We start from the raw sequence: 18,616 nt of genomic DNA on the forward strand, positions 1-18,616 counted from the left end.
GTAACACATCACCGTATGCTTATGTTAATTTCTTTTGTGTGTGTGGCCCTCCTGAATCTTCTCAGCCGTTGTTAAACACATTGGGAAGATTTTTAATTCTTAAAACAGTATTTCAGGGAGGGGGAAAAAAAAAGATATATTTTTACAGGCATTGCATGACACTTGCTGGCATTTAAAAGGGAAGCTGTTAGTGAACAGAGATATTTGCTTCAGTGGATTTAAGATCAGGCCTTGAATAGGGTAAGTGTGAAATTGTGCCACATTTTTATTAGAATACAATACTCTATGGCCAGGCTCTTCAGTTATTCCACATGTTGAAGGTCTAGGGTTAAATTCCAAATTTACTTATTTGAGCATATTTCACTTAATAATAATTCACAGGATTTTGATTTAGCAGAGTGATACAGCAATGCATTGATATCACAATACGAATACAAATTACACTAAGCAGAGTATAACAATTGACTGTACAGACGAATCACAATACAAAGGTGGTTCTCATGATCTCTCTTATGATAAGCTGACGGGTAAAATGCTGGGAATCCCCAGTTGCTGGGATGAAATGTAAGCTAAAGCCAGCTCAAGCCTTTCTGTCTTCAAATTTCTCTTTGTTAGTTGCTCAGTTTCGTGTTGGGTTGAGCCACTATAGGCTCCTGTGTGCTTCTCTGGCTAAATGAGCAAGACATTCACACTTTTTTGCTTGAGTTTTGATTAGCTGCTTAAGAACAAATATTAACATAACCAGTTGATCCACACAACTGATATAGCCATTCATATAAAATAAAGGCTACCCTCTAGTCCCTTTTGGATTAAGCTCAGCTTTCTTTGCAACAGTGATAGTGAGTGGATTTTGACTGAATTGGGTGGGAAAGTGTCTGTAATAATGCCTAATGTTTTCAGATGCAGACAGAAGAGTATTCTTGCATATATCTAGCTATGCAAATCTTGAGAGAACAGCCAAAATATTTGTTTTGCTGGTGAAGGTGTTTCAGGGAGAAATATGTTACTGCATATTCTGCAGAGAAGGGTTCATTGCAACAGTGGTGTTTTTCTTATATGCGAATCTCCAGTTTAAAATCTTTTGACCTTTCTAAAGTCAATCACAAAGATGCTGTTAGGGTCAGTTGAGGAAGATCCTACACTTAATACTAAGATACAAAGCTATAGGACATTCATGTAGGCAATACATCCTCCTGGAGGTAAGCATTCCATTGGAGTTTACCATTCACCAACACAGAAACCTTGGTAGATTTAAATTTAGTCTGTTAGAGATTCTCTCTTTTGAAAAAAAAATCATATAAATTTGAAAAACTATTGTTGCAGACAGAGCTGAACTCCATTCATGTGAATGTCATTTTGTTTGTTTGCCTGGGACCAGGTCTAAATTCTAAAACAATTGAATAGGCTTGTGGATCATTAGGTCTTTGTAAAGAAATTTAGTTTCACATCTCATGGAATTTTTTTATTGTAGAATTAATACTCTCATAATAGAAAACATCATGCAATTGAGCTTCAATAAGTAAAGGATCCTGTTACATTTCAGTTACTGAAACATGAATGCCACAGGTCAGATACAATTGAAAAAATGTTTTTTATGCTGTTGGCTTATTTTAGATAATCCCTACAAATTTTGCTCTCTATAAGGTGTGAGTCTGCTTTTAGACTGACGCATATGTGTGTCTTCAAGTTCTTCCTTCTCTCCAAAGCAGAAAAGTAAGAGATGCCCCAAAGGCTCATGACATTTATAGCTAGTGTACACCAGTGGAATCTTGTATGCTTTCCGGTGGTGTGAATGTCTAGTCCCAGAGTAGGAGAGCATTGTCCAGTGCTGCCCTTCTAGCAACTGTCACCATGAAATGTTTAGGAATAATCATCTGATGAGGTGTGCAGTGAAGTGATGAGACTTGGGGCTGTTGAGATGGTCTTGGAATTCCTCTGCGAACAGCTATTGAAACTTGTGTTCCTTGGAGCTGCCCTTTTCTTACGGCTGGCCTGAGTGTTGTCTCCATCATTGGTTTCAAACACCACTGTTATGCTGGAATCCATTCTGGATACAGTGTACAGGCTACTTTGCCGAGTGGGATGAAACCTGGCTGCCTTGAGCTCTAGCTCATCATAGCTGGACACCTCAATGAAGGGACACCAGCGGAAAGCTCGTTTGAAGCCAGCTCGGAACCTGGGAGGAAAGATGCTTGGTGAAAGTTTGAGAGAGCCAGCCACAGGTTTTTATCTGAAAACATATATCATACTCACAGGACATGGACTTGGCTAATTATCTTGCCCCTGATCCTGTTTGTAGTGAAGTCAATGGGAGTTTGCTTGACTAAAGTCTGAATAGGGTAAAAAAGATAGTAATAACTGCTCATTTCTCTTTCTGATTTTTTTTTTGTATGCTTTCCCTGCCTTTTAACATTGAGATGTTCCTCATACTCAAGTTCCTTTCCTTTGCCTGTGCCTAAATAAAAAACCAAATGCCAGCTTTCATATGCCAGCTTCAGTCTTCACTGAAATGTTTTGATTTGACCCACGAAGGAATTTGCATGTATATTTTCATCTTCTTTCAGCAGGAAACTTTGTACCGTTCTTTTCTCTAAAATATCATCCCAGCTTCCAGATTCCAATATCCCTTTCGTGTTTCCCTCTCTAGCAGAGATGCGTAAGTGGGAATGATGTCATGACTAGTAATTGTTCAGTTAAAATATTTGGAAAATAATTTCTAATAATAAAGAAGATCCTGGGAAGTTGTGAATGTGAACAATGTATGAATGGGAATTTTGAGGCTTTACCACATTAGTGCTTGCAATATTCATACAGTGCTATTTTATTTCCATTCAGAGGCAGAGATTTACTATGAAGATTATTCTTATTTTTTGTAAATGTACTTCCAGAATAGAAGTTAAATACATCAGAAAAACAATTCGCTGCATGTTTATGTGTAACCTGAAAAAGAACACCTTTTCACCCGTTCCTAAAACTTTTCAGACTTTCTCACTTGTCTTGCTTCTCTTCTTTTGTATCAACAGTCATCTGTGTTGCTTATCGTGTTTATAAGCTTTTTAGAGCAATGGTTCAACTACTACGGTGATGGCAACAGGTAAAAATTTGGTTGAGTTTTCAGTGAGTTGTGTGCTCTCACAGAAATAACCTGCTTCCTTGAGTTTTTTTATGGCACAGAGCTGTCACATGATGGCAAATGAGCAGATAGCTTGCTATTCAGCATTCCTTTGTTTAGATACAGTCCACATTATGAAAAAGTATTGAAAGAACCTCTGATGGAAATGGATTTAGTGAAGGAAGCTGTAAAACCTTAACATCTTTAGGCTATATTATTTTTCACCTCACCTTTTATCCTCTTTCCCATTCAGTGCATGGTTTTTCTTCACCTTGAAATAATACTCTTTATCTAAATACGTGAGTAATATCTTAATTGGCCCAGAAGATGAGGCTGGAGATGGTTTTATGACTCTCTGATACTGGATTCTGCAGAGTTAACAATACTGCCTCCTAGCAACAGGCTGTATTTCCCTAGTGCATGAAAAGGAAGCAGATGTCCCGGCTTCTTGATTTCAATATGGAACTTAATTATAACAAAACTTTCACCAGTATTTCGTTCTTGCATTAAAATCTGAACAAGATGACCTTTAGTATGTCTCAAAATGATGAATTTTTTTATTGATTTGTATTCTTTAATCCAGACATTTGATTTTGCAGTGTTCGGGTGTCCACATAAGCCACATCAATGATATTAATTTTTTTATGAGTAATGTCTTTTATAACTCTGCCAGAAAAAGGTTTTAAATAAAAGCCAATAATGTAGAGGTTTTATGGTAGTAATTGAGAAAATATGAGGCCTGGTTCTTCCTCGCCTTTGATTTTGCAGACACTGGACACCCAGGGAAGTCTGGTTTCTGTTGAAATTAATGGGATGTTCCCCATTTGAGTTAGGATTTCCATCTGGCATGCTAAAACTTTACCTCTTCTTTAAACAGTTGTAGATGATCAAAAGGGGCAGAAGACTGTAGGTAATCAGACATTAACTTGACATTTTAAAGACTATGAATGTTAAACATCATAAGCTATTCTCATCAAGGAGGCAGGTTCCAGTGTGTTCGCACCATTATAAACTCATCAGAATTGGTCCCTTCATTTTCGATTAGACTCCTTTTGACAGGTACTGCATCCTATTTAGTGGGGTTTTGCAAATATTTAACAACATTGGTACAAATCTTGTCAGTATTTAAAATTGACACTGGCTGCTCATTCAATAGAGATTTCAAATAATATTTAAGATTACTTGTTGAGTATTGATTCATGCTGACTGGTTTTGTGAACTAATTCATTGTTCTTAGTGTTTTTTAACCAGTAATACGAGAAGAAATACTAACAAAGAGGATGGCCAGGGTGATGTTTGTTTAGATGCTGATCCTGTAAGCTGAAATGAAAAACATGAGTTTATTCTGCAATCTGGTAGCGTCAAACTGCCAAATATCTGTAAAATCTCCCCAAACTCAACAAGAGAAATCCCTTTGAAATTCGGAATGTAATGTGCAGCTATGCTGTAAATTAGTATTGAGCAATGAGAATATAAATATTTGTTTTATCAACCTGTTGCAGATCTTAGGCTCAGTAGAATTTTAATGATGAGGTATAAAATACACAATAAATGACATTTTATATTATATCCTTCCAGCACTGCCAAACAAGTCTGTAGCTACAATCATTTAGTGAACATACAGATTACACTCTATTTCACTAATGACTGTCTTTACTTCTTTATTTTAATGTTTTGAAATCCAAAAATGTTGACCTGCTATACGTTTTAAATTTTGCATACAGAAACGGGAAGAGTTGGTTTCTGAATAATGAATTTTACTCTGAAATTCTAAGTAGACTGAAGTATTTACTGGAAGTGCATGTTTGGTTTTTTTGGGTTCATTTCAAGTACAAAATTAACGAAGGTTTTTTGTTTTGTTTTCTTTCCCACTGACTGAAAACTGTTCAAGTGAAAATTCTTTGTCTTTTATCCTCTTTAAGCCATTTATATTCTCATTGAAGTTATGCACATCAACTGTTTCATAACCAGCTCTTACCTTTTATTAAGACAGCAGTAGATAATAGGATTGTACATTGTAGAGCTCATGGCAAGCCAGAAGCTGGCCAAATAGATTTGCTGAATATATTTCCACCGATTTAATTGTTGATAGACCCCAGTAACTATGAAGTAAATGTGGTAGGGCAGCCAGCAGATGGCAAATGTCAGCACAACCACAATCATCATTTTTACCACCTGAAAGAAGGAAGTAATAACACTATTTAATAATATACATTAGCCTTTTTTATTTGAGCTGGCATTTCAATATCCACTAACGATTTTCTTGCATTTGACTGTTGAAGTTAGTCAAAGCAAAGACGTATATGCTTTTATATAATTTTCCTTTTAATCTGACCCACCCACAACGCCCCCCCCCGCCCCCGCCTTGACTGGAGATCCTCTTTTTCTTAAGAAAAATAACATGACAGTCTTCTCTAACTTTTTGTTTCGATTCTTCCAAGTAATAAATTTTCTTACTTATATTTTTCTATCTAAAATATTACTTTTTCTGTAAACCTAACCATGCAGTTAAGTTACAGGGTGTTTTATTTGGACACCTCATTTTGGCCTTAATTGACCTTGGCCTTAGCGAGTTTTTCTGTTGTGGTCTGCAAGTATATTCCTTGTCCCCATTTATTAGATGTGACTTGAGTAAACACTAGGTTGTAGGAAATGATCAGCTGCAGTATCCTCTTCAGTTTCAGAAGCTAAATTTTTCCTTGGCTAGTGATCATTATTGTTGTTTCCCGCAGGCATCATAACACCTGTTAGCTACTGTAGTTTCCATAAAACACAAATGACAAGGAGCTTTGTTTCGTGCCTGAAGCACGTGAAGAAAAGTTGAGTCATGTGAAATTTTCACTCCTTTCTTTCCCTGTTCAGCTATGCAAAATACTAGCTCAGCTTCCATTTTCACATGTTTACACAACAGATTTTGGTTTTGTGGGTAAAATGAAACTAGATACTATAGATCTGTGTTGGAGGTTCTCTTATTCATTTATACTGTGAATACTGAGGAATAATAGGGATTGCTGTTGACAGTTCTTTCATTTCTCCTCACAAGGCGACATTTCCTACTGTTTGTGGTTTTGCCAGGGCAGGGGGAAACAAAAAAAAAGAGCTGAAATTTCCCATATCTATATTTCTTAGGCTGATATTTTTATAAAAGTTCAGCTAATATAATTAAATAATTTTGCATTATTACAATTACAATTATTGTTATGGTGATGATGATGATATCACCCTTAACTCACATTACATCTTCCTGTGGGAAACAAAGCAATTTTTCTTTTAATATCTGGCACCAGTTTACAAGCTTTCCTGCTGGCTAGGACTGTACTGTACTAGACTTTGTTTATGAGATTTCTTACTAGTACTATTACACGTACTGTTCATCACTTAGAGATACTAAATGGGCAATTGCCCACACATAAAACAACGTTATTAGCAATTGATTCTTCTAAAGCACTTTTCATCAGTTAATTGTAAATCATTGGAGAAAGAAGATCAGTATTATCGAAAGGAAGGCAACACACTAAAACTTAGTATTACTTTCACTTTTGGGGAGTGTACATTTGTATGCTGTATTTAGGCATGTGTAGATGTATATGGGGCTGTGTATGAGATGGTTTTGGAGAGAGTAACCAGGTTTTGACTGCAAATGAATAGGCGCTTCTGGACTAAATTATGTGTCTGAAATGATACCATGAAAATATGTTGTCAATTCAGAGTCTCGCATTAGATAGGATGCCTTTTCTACTCCTTTTTGCATAACTTCCACTATTCCTCTGCTGAGTTTTTACACCTATGTGGACACATTGTAAAGGTAGAAGACTAAATTCCACTGTTTCACCACAATGCTTTAACCTCTCTGTCCATAGATTCACAGGTACACTTTGCTTGTTGCTGTGCTTTTATACCTGCTAAGGATGATAAATATTACTTCAACACTGTTCAGGATTTGTGTAATTTCAGAACGCTTGAGAGTCTAATTGCTTGCCATGATATTTAATTAGCATATCTTGCAGTACCAGCTGTACATATGAAATTATTCCTAGAATTATTTCTCGTTGGAATATCATAGATACTAAATGGAAGGATTTTTTTTTTTTGTCTCCAAGATTTCAAAGTGTAATCAGGCAAATCCATACTTATACTGAACATTTCATTTGTGCAGTGCTTGAACTGAAACAGTGGAGCTTTCCATGTAGCTTAATCTACTTGAACATTGTCACTCATGCCCCAGAGCTTCTAGAAATTACTGTAAGAGTGCTGGTTGCCAGTCTGGCATACTGAATTTTGCTAACAACATTTGCAAAAGAAAGTTGTTTGTCTTTTTCGCTAGCATCCAAATTCTTGCAGGCTAGTTTTCTGTGTTAGGGAAGGGAAGTAATGCTCTGGTAGTCTACTAAAGGTCTTCTAAAGCTAATAAACCTTCATAGGCTGTACAAATAATAGCTTTTTTATTTTAACTGCTGCACCCAAAAATTAACACAAAATTTATTAAGGTTTGTACATATTTATTCTATATATTTATAAATATAGTATTTCAGTTTTTCTTCAGGGTAACAGAAATCTCCAAATAACTGTTTATGACACAAGGAAAATAGTCAACTAAAATTTATTTTTTTGCAAATTCAAGCAAATTTAACTTTGGGGTTTTTTTGTTTGGTGTGTTGTTGTTGTGTTTTCTTGGTTTGTTTTTTTTGTTAAGCTTTGAAATGAGTAATGCCAATTTACTCCCAGAAAACGAAATCTTTGTCTGCAAGGTTACTCTTTTGTTTAAGATGAAACTTTCCTCTCTAAAACAGTTGAATCACCATAAAATTCTCCTGCTTCTGTCTGGAAATTCATAATTAAATATTAAGTTGTCACGATGCTGAAAGCAGAAATTTCTGAAGCAGATAGTTAAGCTAGGTAACAACCAAAAGATGATTTTTAGATGGCCATTAGTGTTTGATTTAATTAGTGAAGTAACAAGTCACTGGAATGATAGACAGTGAAGCAAACTACATTCTTAATTGTTCAGGTTTGCTGCTGTTTTTCACAAATAACCAAAATTACATAAATTTAAAGTGTATTTTTTCCCTCAGATGAGGTTGTATCAGTCTGAGTTTCACTAAAGTGAATGGCAATAATACTGGTAGGTGTATGCTTAGGGGGAGGCATGAAATGAGATTTCCTTATTAATGTGTAAAGTGTTTCTTTTTTTCCTGGAAAAAAGAGAGCACTATTTTTTGTGGCAAAAAGCAATGTTTAAGAAAAGTCAAGGTTAAGTTGTCATTCATTTGAGTCTTTATGCAGTACAATGCACTCACTGACATATTACCTAAAGAGAAGATAAACGAAATACTGCAAGTCCGTGTAGCTTAAAATTTTTTGAAACACAGGGCAGTTACAGGTGAATTTGAAGTCGATGACAGAAGTTATGAGAGGAATCAAAAAGCACTAGTCTGTGCTCCTTTCATCAGCCAAGAATGAGAATGTGTTGGCAGAAATGGAGGGAAGGAAGAATGAGAGAAAAGTGAAAAGCAGGGAGATTGTTTCCAATTCCCTTTCCTCTTTCAGAGACAGCCACATGCAGTGTGCAAGGCCATACCTTTGTTTAGAGCTGTGGTTCTTGTCCCTAGCCTTGTTCTTTCCAGTGGTAAGCTTCATTTCTTGATGATATTGACTATGGGTTCCTTGAGTTTACTTGATACAAACTCCGACGAATGAGTGCCAGTAAACTGTTTAGCTCAACGGAAGATACAGGAAACAAAAGTGAAACAGCCCAAGTATGAATCTGCCGCTAAAAGCCTGATTGTCTTTTCCCAGCACACCGTGATGCTTCACTAGATATTAGATATTGATATTTGTTTTATCCTCTGTTGTGTTGCATAGGATTCATTAATAAGGGTTTCCTCTTGTGCGTTAGGAAACATTTCTGAAGCACATAAACCAGAAAAATACTAATTCAGCTGTGCTTGTTGTCTAACTCTACTCCTGCTACCATAGAACTTTCCAAAATGTGTGGTTGCAGTAAACATCACCAACATGTGTCCCAGTGGCACTGTGTTCCCCTGGCACTCTGCTCAATTTCTGTTTGTTTATTGTGGGCATCATGGCAGGAAAAGGCATGTGCTTCTGTCCCCGGACTTTTGCTATAATGAGTGTTCCTGAGTGTTTCAGTTGTGCAACCTTCATGCAGGTTTTGAGGCTAGATTTGTAGTATGATGTAAACTCAAGGTATTTTATATTTTGACTTTCATCAACATGTTCTGCTGATACTGAATTATTAGGTTGGTGCAAAAATAATTGTCATTTTTACCATTGTAAACAGTAAAGCTTATTTTGGATTAAATGTTTATTTAATATTGTTCTCGTGATTCATTGTATGAGTTCAAAAGGGGCTGTAAAGAAGCAGAAACTGCTAGCAATATTAACCAAGCATTTAGCCAGGGGACGGTCACTGAATGTACAGTTCAAGACTGGTTCAAAAAAATTTGTAGTGGAAATGAGAGACTTAAGGGTGAAGAGGGTTTCAGATGTCCCTCTGTGATTGATAACAAACAATTGAAGGCCAATATTGAAGTGTACCCAAGCAAAACCACTTGAGAGGTTGCAGAAGAACTGAACATTGACCATTCAACAGTTGTTCCACATTTGCACCAAACTGGAAAATCAAAAAATCTCAATAAATGAGTGCCATATGAGCTGAGCAACAATTAAAAAAATTGCCATTACAAAGTCTGCTCTGTTCTCCTTTTCACAACAAAAATGTTCCTTTTTCTCATTGCTTTGTATTATGTGACAGAAGATGGATTCTACACGGCAGTTGATGGTACTCTGTGCAGTGTCTGGACGGAGGCAAATATTGAAACAGTTCCTCAAACTGAGGCTGCATCAAGGGAAAGTTACAATCACTGTATGATGGTTGGCAAATGGAATTATCCACCACAGCTTCTTGAATCCTGGCATCAGAGCAGAGTAGTATTACCAGGACATTATTAACAAAATGCACCAAGAACTGCGATGTTTACGTCCAACTCTGGTCAATCAGAAAAGAACAAATCTTCATGATGCCCGACCGTATATCTCAGAAGTGAGTCTGCAGAAGATACACAAACTGAGCTATGAAACTCTACCTTACCCAGCTTACTTGCCAGACTTCTTTCCCACAGATTTTTGCACTTTCAAGCATCTTGACGCTTCCTGCAATATGTTTTCCACAACCAAGAAGCAGCTCAAAGCATGTTCAAAGACTCTATCAGTTTCAGGACTCCAGAATTCAATTCTACCAGAATAAATACACTTGTTTCTTGTCGGCAAAAATAATTAGATTTTAGTGGTTCTTGTTTTGATTAATAAATTTCATTCTGAGCTGAGATATACTGCTTTAAAGTTGATGATTAAAAGCAGCAATTATTTTTGCCCCAGCCTAACACTTCTGCCTATGGTTAATAAAAACTGTCTATTAAAATAAGTTAATTTATGTACTTGGTAGTCTTCTGAACTGTGTATTTAATAGGAAAAAATATATTTAAAAGAAGGAAACAGATATAAGTTCATTGGAATTGTAGTATACAAGTTTACCTCTGTTGTGAAACATTTGTAGCAGTAAAAATGAACAAGGAGCTAAGATTCTGCTCTTCTCAGAAAGAGTAGAAAATGTGGTTTGTGTCCTCCTGTATTTATTTTGCATGAAAATATTAGAAAAATTAGTCTGGTTTTAGATGTAGCATTCTCCTTGAAGATTAGGAGTAAAATATACTTTTCTGAGGGATTAAGTTGCTGCTAGAGGGTTATAGCAATTCATCATTACAAGGCATTGATTTGCCATCACTACCTAAGATTTAGGCCAGATACCTTCGATATTGCTGCTTCCACAAGGTCAGGAATTTGGCCTTTGATTTCCATTTGCACCAATATCACACACTTCATTAGACTCAGAAATTTTACTCATAGGTGTTACGCAGATGTAAATGAGAAGCATAGAAAACACTTTAGGAACTTATACAGTATAAGAATAACTTTGTTTACCCACTCATGGATAATTTGTCAAGAATATGACTTAAACACAACTCACAGATAGTCTTGGGTGTTGTAATGTGTTTATCTTTCCACTCTGTGTTCTTTTAATAAGTTAAATACCAAAGCAGCATGTGCACAAAAGGATTTCTCCCAACATGTGAGAATACAGTCAGAAAATCCACCTCCCCGTCCTGAGGACATACATGGCCCTTGTTCACTAAGAACTAGAGAGAGAGGAACACCACTATGCCTTTTTGCTTCTCCACAATGCTTAATTGGAGTAAACTATCTATCTTTTATTCAGAAAATTAGGATCAAAGCTAGGATCTGCTGGTATTAATACAGAGATAGGACTGATTTCTGAGATACCAGTTACTGTGGCTTTCTTCATATAGTTTTGACAAGCTCAGGGATTTTCTGTGCTCCTTTAGCCAACAGAAAGGATAGATTCTTAATTGCTGGAGGAGATACACATTTAGAAGCTTGGAAGTCTTTCAGGCAGGAGCTTGTCAATTCCAGTGCCTGACAAATCATTCAATTCTTCTGGCTTATACTCTCTATGCATTTCTTCTCAGTTGCTTGAAATAAAGAAACTGCTTTTCATTTCATTTTACATAATCCCTTGCTGCAGGCAGAATTCACAATCACTTTGTTACTTAAGCTGTAGAGTTGAAAAAAGATACTCAGTTGTATTAATAAATAGAGTTGAATCAGATTAGTGTCTTAAAAATGGTGAAATGTGGGTTCGCCCCACTATGTCGAAGCAAGTCCGACATCTTTAATGAATGGTCGTAGCTACTGCCATTTTTAAATCATGCTTTTTCTAACATTGCACTGAACACAGCTTTGACAGTGACTTAAAGTTTCTTTCAATATGTCAAGAAGTATCTGTTTCATTGAAGAAAAGGGGTAAATCTTTTGCTCAGGCCCTTTACCTTGAGAAGACATGACTTTACTAGCATTTCATCGAGGGCGGGGAAGAAAAGATGCTGCAAGTAATTATGTTATTTTCTTTAAAAGAGATATCTCAACTTCTCAGGAGTGATTTAGATATTAGACAACATGCTAATGTCTGCTGCTTAAATTATTTTTTTTCCTGTAACCTAGATGACAAGTAAAGGTAAATAGCCTTGTATCATTGCCTTAGTCCTCATCCTGGAGTGGCATCAGAAGTGATTACTCTGAGTGGCTGCTGTAGGATTGACATTACTGGATATGGTTATCCAACAGAGATAAAAGTTCTGAAAAAAAAGTGAAAAAGCTGATCTAGTGCTTTTGTACTTAAAATTCACACTATCACTTATTTTACAATAGTTTCCTTCCTGACCAGGGATGAGAAATGGGGCACGCTTCACTGTTTCATACAGAAAGCATCCAGTCTTCTGGACTGTTTTATTTTTATCTTAATCACTTAGGGCAATTAAATAAGTGATTTAAATAATTATAAACCATTTTAATTTTTACCATATTTCTCTATAATTTTGGCACAAGAACATCATGGGAGAGAGTACAGAGTATTTAATACATAGTTTGAAAAAATTCTTTTCTGTTGATGGGAATAAGATTATGTTACCTGAAGATGAACTGAATTATTCCTGGACTGGACTTATTTAAAATGCATTGTAAAATCCTGTTCAGAAAAAAAACCCACAAATAAATCCTTTTTTTTTATTGCCATCATAATTTTGCATTTGCAATGGTAGTAACGTCTTCCCTTGTTCCCTTGGCTGAAGCAAAAGTATTTATTGGCATCTAAGAAGACAAGATTAATAATATCCCCTGGTTTATTTTAATTTAAATTGAGTTGGAAGGAAAATGTTAATGTCAGTGATTCTTGAGGTTTATGTTTTGCATTTGATGCACTTCACTTAATTTTTGTTACTCCATGAATGACTGTATAAGGTTATGAACTTATTTAGAGAGTGAGGCTTGTAACTCACACATGGAACATTTTGATGATATTTGGTCAGTAAAAAGGTGGTATCTGCTCTGGTCAATTATTCTTGCTAAGAAGTATTAGGAGTGTCATTTTCCTGACAACATCTGCTATTTCTGCTTTCATGCAGACGTTTTGGCATTACTTCAAGTGTTAAAGTACCCACACTACTTGGCCATAATGGTCAAGACAACAACCATTACTGCACACTCGTTTGACACTCCTGACCCATGCCAGGGTGGCTGAAACTGTTTTCTAGGAAACCTGATCCAAAGCCTGTAGAAATCAAAGAAGCTCTTTCTACTTACCCCAGAAAATGAGTAATGGCATAAAGGTGCTTTGAATAGTTTGTTTACAATGTTGCAGTACAGAAACTTCTAAAGCATCAAGTACTTGAGTTAAAGGATTAAATTTGTTAGGTAAATGTATCAATAGACATGGCAGAGGACTACCTCTGTGTGCAGGTAATAGTTTTCACCAGTTTCTAAAAAGTAGATATAGAATATTGCAGGATCTTTGTAGTTCAGCTCCTGCCCCCATGTTTGATATCTCTGGGCTGTTTCATCTGGTTTTCCCTTTGTAAGTTTTTACTATAGCAGGTGTTTAGTGAGGTCTCGCACACCTAGTCTTAAGGAAGTAGTCACATAGTCTTCTGCTTTAATTGAGAAAAGACGTGCTGAAATTATGTTTTGTTTGTACCTGAATATAAACATGTAACGAATGTAAAAGTGTGTAAGTGTAATACTGGAACTGTAGTTCTGCTCTGATGGATATACAGCTCGTGGCACCATAGTCCTTCAGAAGTACTGATCTTGGACTTTTCACACACAAGTGCTGGGAACTATTCCAGAAAACTTAACAGACTCAAAAGTCATGTTAAAATTAATTTGTTCATGACTTTTCTACAAGAAGTCAATGCAGAAGAAGTTTCCTATGAGCTCTCTCTAATTCGTATATATTTACGCAAAGCTATAAGCATTGTGGCTTAGTATATGTAATGAGATAACTTTAACTGCAGATTAGATGCGATATATTCAGAGACAATAACAGACCTTTTGAGTTTTTCAAGGTTTATTTGTATACTGATCAAAGAATTTCCTTAGAACTTAAAGAACATACTGTGTCCTGAAGGTGGGATGTTAAGGTTATCTCTTTGGAGGGTCACATCCCGAACTTGAAACTCTGGGGATCCAGAGAGAGGAAAGGAGGGCTGTCTTGGAAAAAAACAACCAACCAAAAAAACATGCTTAAAATTTAAACTACAAAAGAAAATCTGATTTGGTTTTAATTTGTCTTTCCCGTAGCTGTCTTGATTTAATATTAAGGAATGTGTATGTTTCAATTCAGCAATGCATTTAAAAGCATAATGAGTTCACTAATATTGGAGTGGTTTGTTGAAATTTTTGGGCTGTTTAATTTAGTGTAGTTTCATTCTTGAGATTGTGAGGCACTACTAAACAGAAATTTTTGCCCTAGGATTGTGACTACACCTAATTTTTCACGTGAATTTTCTGCTGTAAGTATGATGTATAGAAATATAGAAGAGATACATCACAGAAATTCTACACGCACAGTCCTGAGCCTACACACTGACCACACAGTCTGCTAACCCAGCTTCTGTCCTGCAGTTGCTGCCTGCTGTTGTGTAAGAAAGTTTAACCAGAAAGCTTGCATCAGTCTATCAGTAAATACTTGTACTTGAGCAAGGTTTATGCAAAACATAAAGACATTTTTAGAGTTTACTGCTCTCTTACTCTGCCTTGGTTGCTGCTTCAGGCATGGAGGATGAGTGTGGAGTGATGCCTTCACAGGTCATAGCTGAATTTTAGGAAACCTTGAGACAATGAGTGGAAGCTAGTACTGCTGCTGAGTGTGTTGTAGCTATTTGGTAGATAGACAGCAGCTTCCAGAACCATCAATCAATAATTTCATTCTATTTTGCTGTTTTAATGATGTTCAGAAAATTATCGGGAGGTCTGACTGTATTTTTACTACAACAGGAAAACTTGTTGATAGTACGGGCAAATTATTAAAAGGAAAAGAAATTCCCAGAAAAAATTCCTGAAAGAGAAAAAGGATGAGTTCTATTTTCACAGAGTCCAAAGTGCATAAAATAGCTCTGTAAAAAATATTTTGGTTATGCATAGTTTATTTTAGCCTTTTTTAACATGGAAGGAAAACAATTCCACAGTAACTCATGTCTCAGGCAATTGTTAAGCATGTGAAGAGTGAGACTATAAAACAAAAATTGCAGTACACAACACTAAGAATTATTTTGCTAATTTCCTACATTTTCAGTAGATATTAATCTATCCACTCAGTAATGGAAAGGATTTAACAGAACTTTTTAAAACTTTAAAAAAAGTTTTCTCACAGTATTGACCATGCTGCCTAGTACTGCTGGAAGAAAGCCTTTCTGTGCGTATGTGTTTAGGTAGTGGGGCATATATTGTCATTATACATGTTGACTGTGCAAGAACTTAAGAACTTAATGGTGAATGAAAATGCCCAAATCAAATTTTTCTGCCAATACTCTGCTTGGATTCTTTCTGAGATTCTTAGTATCTATGGAATTATATTACTGATCAAAATAGCAAAAGATATCTTTTTCTATTATTTTTGCCAGACAGATATCCACATGATATTCTAGCCCTAATTACTCTTTGGAAGCTTTTGTAAAGCATATGAGAAAATAAGATTAAAAAATCCCTCTTTTGCAAGCTTTTAACTGTAATAGCAAATACTTGCAAGCAGTGACTATTACTATTGCATTAATAGCAACCCACCGAGTCTGACAGACTATTTGTCTCTACGAGTATGGGACAATTATTTTCCAACCCTCAAGAAGTTTGAACAAATTTCTAGTATAAAAGTGGTGTTTCAAGATGATATTGACTGAAAGTAGGAAGTCACATGCAGGACAAATCCTTGGACCTGGAGTGTCAAAACATTTTGTTTCTTATGGCTGAGAGGTTTTACAATTGGGGCACTGTCTAACTATTCTGTCTATTTGGACTTGGTGGTTGTTTGTTAGCAACAAGGATCTTTGATTTCAGAATTACTTGCTATGTGACGTGTGAGTTCATAGTGTACTCTTCTCATCGACTGTTTTATGATTAAAAAGGTTTATATTATCAGTATGGTCTTGGTTTTCCAAATCTGTGTCAGCCTTTGTGGGTGCTCATAACAAATTCAGTGTTCCAATAATTTTGATGTAAAAGCTTTGACTCACTTGTGTTTTTTTTTTTTCGATTTAACTAAATGTATCCGTTAATAAACTACTCTATAGTGAAACAATTCAGCTTCTCTCTTTCATCCTGACCTGTTCAGCTACCACTTAATACCAGCAAAAGTATCATTATTTCTAACTAGTGCTTTTCTTATTTTGTGCCATGTAGTATAAAATGTATATTAACATTAATTCATTAACAATTCATAATAAAATAAACATAAATAACATATTAAAATAACATAATTACTTGCATAATTACATGAATACATTAACAATGTATTCATATTTGGTAAAAAAAAAAGAAAAAAGGAAAATCTGCCTTTTATTTGCACTGAAAGTCAGTGAGTAGTCATGAGTAATGTGCTGAACTATATTTTTGTAGCTGTACTTCTATATAAAAAAGGCACATAAATTCATAAGACAAGTCCTCCCAGATCAGTTATCTATCTAGCCTACTAGTCTGTCTCTGGCAGCAGCAATAGGAGGTGCTGTTTAGGGACATCCCATGAACTTGGCCATTTCCCATCCTTTCTTTTAATAATACTTCCTCAGCATCCAGAATTATATTAGAGAAGGGTGCATTGTGCCTTCATCCTTTCAGTGTCTATTTATGTTGTTAGTTTGCCTAATCCCTTTCTGAACCTTCTGAGATTATAGCATCTGGCAGGAGAGAGTCTCAGAATATCTTAAATTCCCCTTTCTTAAAGTGCTCTCTCTTCTACCTGCCTTAAACTGTTCTCCTATTAGTTCTTGTATTTTGAGATTTGAGGACCAAGAGTTCTTCAGTCACTTTATTTACCACCTTTGTGATTCTGTAAACCTTGATCATCTCATTTCTTGGACCCTTTCTGCCCAAAATGATGAGTCCAGGACATTTTTTCTCTATTTTTTATCATTTTAGTTGCTTTGGGCTTTCTCTAAGTCCATAAAAGAAAAAACAAACAAACAAACAAACAAACAAACAACAAAACAATTGAAGAGAGCAAGCCAGAGAAATATGTTTAATTGGTTATGTGTGAAGTGTTCATGCAGCAGTTCTTATAGAGAACATTTGCTTAGATTCTGTCCTCTTGTTTACTTCTGTCATTTGTGAAAGCAGGGAAATAGTTCATGTAAGTATCTCAGAAAATTATTCAAAATTTTGGGGATGTATTATTGTAATACTTACTTGTAGTACTTGAAGACTTCACCTGGATATGTTTATTTACCTGGCAAAAACTTTCCAGGGAGTAATTTTGAGTGATTCTTGAATTTACATAAAACTGTTCTGACCCTAACCTGGAAAAGTGTGTCCTTCTGTCTTACTTGTTTAGGCTTCTCAAGCTATGTAATATTTCAAATTCATATTAAAAAGTCATTCTTGTGACATCATTACTCTTACACTTCCACACCATCTTGAATATTATTTTCTTTTCAAGTGGAAGTCTTGACTTTTCTGCTTTTGCATTTTCTCCTCCACTGTATTTCATTTACTATATCAACTGATTAAATAGATGCATTTGGCTGTAAATGGATACGAGATGTCTACTTTTCCTGTCAAATTATATAAAGAAAACTTTGAAAATTTCCTTATCAGTTGTGGTGGTGAACGTAATCATCTCTCCAGCGCTTCCTGTAACACTGTGAATAATGAGTAAACACAAGGTTTCTTTCTGTTTCTACATGCAAACTTGCAAAAAAAAATTCATATTGGCTTTTAATTGATCTTCATTGCAGTTGAGATGACACCTCAAACTATGTTAGGAGAAGCAAAGAATATAGGCAGAGACATAAAAGTGGAGGAATTATGAAAATTGTGATGTTGATGCACAGTGACATATTATCATAATAGAGGTAAGGGGAGTTGTAAAGATAAGAAACAAAAGTTAAGGGGAGATTTTTCTGTTTTCTATATTCTGCCTGTTGGGACAAGGCGATGGCATCTGCTGTTGAGAGAAACACTATTTTTTCAGAAGAAAATTGTATCAGAACTGCATCTCTTGAGAAAGACAATAGTAACTGATTTACAGTACATGATTATCACTTCTCACAGCTTAAGTAAAATTGTAAGAGGGTTTGGAACAGAAAGTTAGATAGGGGGGAAAAAAAAGTGTGGAGACAACATCTGAGACCAAGTCTCTAATCATTTGCAATTGAATATAAAGAAAATTTTGGCATAATAAAACTGATAGTAACATTATGAGCTACCTATATAAACTTCAGTTATGAATGGCAGCATTCAAACTATAATTCCATCTTGTGAAAATGGGAATTGTAGGACAATAAATTATGTTCAAATAAACATCTGTCAGTTTCATGCCAGGAAATTTAAGAAAGGGTAATGGCTGCAAATTTTCTGCATGTA

At 35.6% G+C, this 18,616-nt stretch overlaps 1 protein-coding gene across 2 annotated transcripts in view; it reads right to left on the reverse strand.

The window, feature by feature from the left end:
- Positions 1 to 295: 295 nt before the first annotated feature.
- TACR3 (tachykinin receptor 3) overlaps positions 296 to 18,616 on the reverse strand; it is a 39,789-nt gene continuing 21,468 nt past the window's right edge. For both annotated transcript variants that reach the window (XM_009571651.2, XM_054065414.1), the window contains 2 exons: positions 5,091 to 5,287; positions 296 to 2,176 (listed from right to left, as the gene is read on the reverse strand). In XM_009571651.2, coding sequence (XP_009569946.2) covers positions 1,861 to 2,176; positions 5,091 to 5,287 — 513 coding nt within the window. In that variant the 3' untranslated portion in view covers positions 296 to 1,860. The remainder of the gene's footprint in view (positions 2,177 to 5,090; positions 5,288 to 18,616) is intronic.

The sequence above is a fragment of the Cuculus canorus genome, chromosome 4 (assembly GCF_017976375.1).
Source record: "Cuculus canorus isolate bCucCan1 chromosome 4, bCucCan1.pri, whole genome shotgun sequence".
NCBI classification, from domain to species: domain Eukaryota; kingdom Metazoa; phylum Chordata; class Aves; order Cuculiformes; family Cuculidae; genus Cuculus; species Cuculus canorus.